At 73.3% G+C, this 5,675-nt stretch overlaps 1 protein-coding gene across 1 annotated transcript; it reads left to right on the top strand.

The window, feature by feature from the left end:
• The first annotated feature begins 13 nt into the window (after positions 1–13).
• On the top strand, positions 14–5,610 carry ANKRD13B (ankyrin repeat domain 13B). Its single transcript, XM_026055310.1, has 9 exons — positions 14–139; positions 3,838–3,973; positions 4,073–4,197; positions 4,295–4,340; positions 4,598–4,741; positions 4,860–5,049; positions 5,201–5,267; positions 5,362–5,443; positions 5,519–5,610. The coding sequence occupies exons 1-9, from the start codon at positions 29–31 to the stop codon at positions 5,608–5,610; spliced, it is 993 nt and encodes a 330-aa protein (XP_025911095.1). The 5' UTR covers positions 14–28.
• Positions 5,611–5,675: the final 65 nt, after the last annotated feature.

Genomic DNA, 5,675 nt, shown 5'->3' with positions numbered 1-5,675 from the left:
GCGCCCGCCGCTCCAGCATGCACGGAGGATGCTCGCGTCTTGCTCAGGCAGGAAGGGGCCGGAGGGCAGGTACCCGCTGCACTACCTCGTCTGGCACAACCGCGCCCGCGACCTGGACCGGGAGCTCAGCGCCAAGCAGGTGGGGCCGCGGGCGGCGGCGGCGGCGGGGGGGCCCGGCCCGGCTCGGTTCGGTTCGGTTCGGTTCGGCCCGGCCCGGCTCCGCGCGGCTCCGTACGGCTCGGGCTGATGCAATGCTGCCGCCGGGCTTGCACGGCTCCGCGGGCTTGTAGCCGGCTCCCCTGCACGGGGATGAGGATGGAGATGAGGATGGAGATAGGGATGGGGATGAAGATGGGATAGGGATGAGGATGATGATGGGGATGAGGATGGGCATGGGGTCCCCCTGCGGCGGCCCCGATGCTGCYGGGCTCTGCAGCAGGGCGGAGGGACCAGCCGGGGGTAGCCAGGGGTGSCGGGGTGCCCGTGGCTTCCCTTGGGGTCCCCCCAGCCTGGGGAGAGCAGGTCTGTGCCAGCCGCCGTGGGGGTCAGTGCCACCCGCGGGTCCCCACTGCCCCCCAGCATACCCAGCCCCACRTGCCCCCAGCTCCCAGCCGCCCTGCTAGGCCTCATCGGGCACCGGGCACCCAGAGCCGGGCCAGCCGGCACCCTGCTGCCCCGGCGGTGCTGGCCCAGTGGTGGGTGCAGCCCCCGGATCGCAGCCCCTGTCTCCCCGCGCTCCGGCCAGGTCCCTCTCTGGGGTGCGCTGGGCCCTGGCGCTGCCAGCACCCCGGGGTGCAAACCCAGCAGCCCGAGGAGGCCACACAGGGTGGGGGGATCCCCACACCTGGAACCCCCCCTGCACCCAGCTGCCGGGGCGCCGTGCCGCCCGGTGACCCAGCGGGGCCGCCGGAGCATCCCCAGGCGGCTTCCCCCAGCCTCCCTCTCCCCGGTGGCGTTTGCAATTCAGGTAATTAAAACCCAACCCCGAAGACGCAGGAAACCGCAGGCGCTCCGGCGAGGCTGCCGGCGAGGCGCTGCCCCAGCATCCCTCTCCGCCCCGCGCGGCTCCCGTCCCCTCCGYTCGTGGGTGGCCCCGGGGTCAGCCATGCCGCAGGTGGCCGGGTGCGTCCGGTGGGGGGGGGGGTCGTGGGGCCACTGTGATGCTCCCACCAGGATCGATGATCCCACCGGGATGCGGGCGATGGCTCCCGCCACACCCGCCTCCATTGTGGGAGCCGGCTGGGGGGCTGCGCGCACCCAGCACCGCCGGGGCCTCGACCCCGCAGCCCAGCATCCCCCCGTGGCATCACCGGCAGATTTTATTTCCGTGATAATTTGGAGTCATTTTTCCCAGGAGCTCGGCGCGGCGGAGATCAAAGATCGCCTCCGAGCCGGGAGGCACGCGCGCTGCTGGCTCCGCCGGGGCGAGGAAGTGCAGGGCAGGCTCCGAAAGTGGGAGGGCGGCTTCGGCCCCGCTCGCTCGGGACCTGAGCCCCCTCCCCTGCAGCCCCGGCCGGCGGAGGGGCTTCTCCCGTCGCCATAGCCGTGCCGCAGATGTCACCACTGCCATTTGCACGGCGAGCGGAAAGCGAGCCACGTGCGCGCTCCGGCGCTGCCGGGCCGGGCCCTGTGGGGGACGGTGCCAATGGGGTGCGCTGTGGGGTGCCGAGCTGGGGCCGGGGCCAAGCCCAAGCCYGTGGGTGCTGGCGGGGGCCCTGGGGGAAGGGGGCTGGAGCCAGCCCAGCCTGAGCCCCCCTGCCTCCATCCAGGGCCTCCGGGGACACCGGAGCTGAGATCAGCCCTTCTCCCCCCCAGAGCGCCCCACGGCTAACRGGGTGGGTGCTCGGTGCTGCACGTGTTCCTGGGTGTCCCACCGAGGGGCCTGCCCTGCTTCCCCCGTGGGGCCCGGGCACCTGCGTGGGGGACAGGAGCGGCGTGAGGATGCGGAACGGAGCCCGTTGTGCTGGGACGCCCCGGCTGCGCAGTCGCCTGCAGCCTGCCCCATCCCGCAGGGCAGGGAGCGGGGCGACGCCGCTGCCCCCCAGGCCCCTTGTGCCGCCCGGGAACGCTGCGGGGCCGGGGCCATGCCCATGCCCAGAGCTGGGCCAAGGGGCCGAGCCCCCGGCAGATCCGGCTTTGCAGGGCAGGCACCGCTCCGGGCTGGCAGCAGGCAGGGAAGGGGCTCATCCTGCCTGAACCCCGGTAGTCTGGGAGCATCGGGGCCTGGGCACAACCGCGGCACTGAGCCGTGCYGCACGCCGCAGCCGGCTGGCAGCTTGCAGAGCCGGGGGGTCRGGGTGGCAGAGCCGGGGTCCTGCACCGCCGCCACCCCGGCCYGGGCCCCGAGGGGGTCACAGCCTTGGGAAAGGCAGTGTCGGGGGGGTCTGTGCTGCACCCCCCACCGGGAACTGCCCCAGCCCCAGCGCCTGGGGAAAAYTGGGTCGCGCTGCATCCCCTGGGGTTGGCTCTGGCGCAGGGGCCTCGTCCCGCTCGGTGCCGGGGCAGGACCACGGCTGGGGGGGCAGATGGGGCGTCTCGCGCACCCCGGGAGCCCTGCTGAGCCTGCAATGCTCGTCCCCCRGCTGGGGGGTGTTTGCTTTAATTAGAACCTTTTCATTAGTGCAATTAAGACGAAGCAGTCGCCGTGGAGAGCAGTTTTGCAGCGCGCTGTGCTCCCCGCGAGCCGGAGGGGCTGCTCGGCTCCGGCAGCGCGTGGCTGGGCCGCTCGGCACGGCTGCCTGGGTGCCCGGGGCTGGGGGCACCCGCTGGCCGGGCTCGCTTGCCGCCCCGCGGCAGGGGGTCCCGCTGTCCCGGTGGGCGGCGGGAYGTGCCGGGGTCGCTCTCCCGGGTTGGGCAGCGCTGCAATAACAAGGAGCAACCCGGGAGCCGGCTCCGCTTGCAAACGAGCGCTGGGCAATTAGCGTGCACCCGGGGGCTGGCGAGGCTGCTGCTGCGGCCCCCCTACCCGCGCTCTGCCCCCCGCCGCAGCGGCCCCGAGACCGGCACGGTTCGGCAGGCCRGGGCAGCATTGGGCGGTGCCGTGCCGTGCCGTGCCATGCCGTGCCCGCGGAGCAGCTCCCGTGCACCCCGAGCACGGGGCAGGGCTGGGGCCCCCCCGCTCCAGGACAAGGCTGCACCCCACGCCGGGAGCAGGGCGATGGCGGGGGCTCGGGGCGCCATATCCGTTGGGAGCTCCGGAGGGGAGGGATTCCTCCAGGCTGGCTGGGAGCCAGGCTCCAGGCTTGGCAAAAACAAAYGCAGCCCCAGCTCGCGGCGCGGCGCGGCTCCCCGGGGCCCGGGGATCCTCGGCGCAGACGCTCCGCTCACGCAGCGCCTCCCGCCCCCGCGTCAGGCAGGGCCACACGTGCGCGCCGGCTCCGCAGCGCCCGCCGTGCTGGCGCTCCCGGCCACACGGCGCAGGGGGGCCGCCGGCCTCGGCTGCCTGGCAACTGCTCCCCCCCTCTCATCCCCGAAATGCAGGAGCTGGCCCGCTCGCCTGGCCCGCTCCGGGCTGCTGGCAGCCCCCGGCGGTGCGGAGCCCTGGGCGTCACGCGGGGGGATCTGCCACCCACCGCCTTGCGGCCCCCTCTTGTCCATGCCGAGCTCTCTCCATGGGGCTGGTCCCGGCTGCGAGGAGCGGGACAGGTCCCMGCCGATTTGGAGGGCCGGCTGGGGGGCAGTGCAGGTGCCGGGCCTCGTGCGGCTCCGGGGGGGCACCGCGAGACCGGGATGCTCCTGGAGATGGGGGCAGATGTCGGCTGCTTCCTGCCCCGGCCTGGTTTTGGCAGGGAGGGCAGGCTGCAGGCGGCACCCTGAGCCCCCGCTGCCCCCCGGCAGGCCGACATCGAGCAGCTGGACCCCCGCGGACGCACCCCGCTGCACCTGGCCACCACGCTGGGCCACCTCGAGTGCGCCCGGGTGCTGCTGAAGCATGGCGCCGACGTGGGCAAGGAGAACCGCAGCGGCTGGACAGGTGAGCGGGGTGCCGCGCCGCCGCGTCCCCCCGGGGCCGGCTCCCGTGCCGTGCCGTGCCGTGCCGTGCCGCCGGGCACTGCCTCTCTGCTCCCTGCAGTCCTGCAGGAGGCCGTGAGCACCCGCGACCTGGAGCTGGTGCAGCTGGTGCTGCGCTACCGCGACTACCAGAGAGCCGTCAAGCGCCTGGCCGGGATCCCCATCCTGCTGGAGAAACTGCGCAAGGTGGGCTCCCCCCAGCCCCGCCGCCGGCCTCCCCGGGGGCTGCCGGGGGCACCCAGGCGGCCGGGCTCCCCGTGACGCCTCTGTGCTCCCCCCCCAGGCCCAGGACTTCTACGTGGAGATGAAATGGGAATTCACCAGCTGGGGTAAGCTTGGAGCGGGATGGAGAGCAGGAGCTTCCACGGAGCCTTCCCCGTCTCCAGCATTGCCTCCATCCCCATCCCTGTCCCCACGATGGGGGCTGCCTGTCCCCCCTTGTCCCCTTGCACCCTGTCTTGGCAGGTGCAGAGGTGCTGGGCTCGCTGGGTGCCCGGCAGCCCCCACCCAGCTCGGCGTTTGCAGCCCAGCCCAGGGTGGGACACGCAGGGTGGTCCTGCTACGGGCTATGGCCATCTCTCCCCAGTGCCCCTGGTGTCCAAGATCTGCCCCAGCGACACGTACAAGGTGTGGAAGAGCGGCCAGAACCTGCGGGTGGACACCACGCTGCTGGGCTTCGACCATATGACCTGGCAGCGGGGCAACCGCAGCTTCGTCTTCCGGGGGCAAGGTGAGCCGGGGCCGGATCCGCCACCTCGCAGCCCCCGTGCCGGGGAGCGTGCCACGGAGCTCGGCGGGTGCCGGGCTCGGTCCGCCCCGTGCGCCCTGAGCCGGTCCTCCCCCCGCAGACACCAGCGCGGTGGTGATGGAGATCGACCACGACCGGCGGGTGGTTTACTCGGAGACGCTGGCCCTGGCCAGCCACGACCAGGAGGTGCTGCTGGCTGCTGTGCAGCCCACCGAGGAGCAGGTGATGGGGCGGCTCACGGCGCCCGTCGTCACCACGCAGCTCGACACCAAGAACATCGCCTTCGAGAGGTGGGACCCGCGGCGGGGGACATGGGCTGGGGGGGTGACGCTGGAAACGGGCAGCCCCCAGCGGGGATGCCCACATCTGGGGCAAGCCGCCTGGTCCAAGCGAGACCCTCCTTCCCGTCCGTCGCTCACGGCTGCCTCGCGTCGCCCCCAGGAACAAGTCCGGGATCCTGGGCTGGAGGAGCGAGAAGACGGAAATGGTGAAYGGGTATGAGGCCAAGGTGAGGGGCAGGCGGTGGGCAGGGTTTGACCCGCGCAGGGGGGGGGGTCTGCTGGGGGAAATAGCCATCTCTGCCATGGGTCCTCCTTGCCCAGGTCTACGGCGCGTCCAACGTGGAGCTGATCACGCGGACGCGGACCGAGCACCTCTCGGACCAGCACAAGGGCAAGAGCAAAGGTGGGGGCCGGTGCCGGGCCGGGGGCTGCCCGGGGGGGCCATGCCGGCCCCGGGGCTCACGCGCGTCTCTCGCAGGCAGTAAGACCCCGCTGCAGTCCTTCCTGGGCATCGCCGAGCAGCACGTGGGGCCCAACAACGGGGTGAGTGCGCCGGGGGGGCCCCCGTGACCACCGCTGCCGCCCCACGGCTGTGCCCACGCCGACCCGCGCCGGGTGTCCCCGCAGACGCTGAT

Source organism: Apteryx rowi, unplaced genomic scaffold (genome assembly GCF_003343035.1).
Source record: "Apteryx rowi isolate R43461 unplaced genomic scaffold, aptRow1 scaffold_99, whole genome shotgun sequence".
Lineage (NCBI taxonomy): Eukaryota > Metazoa > Chordata > Aves > Apterygiformes > Apterygidae > Apteryx > Apteryx rowi.
This window is presented reverse-complemented; position numbering and strand designations above follow the sequence as displayed.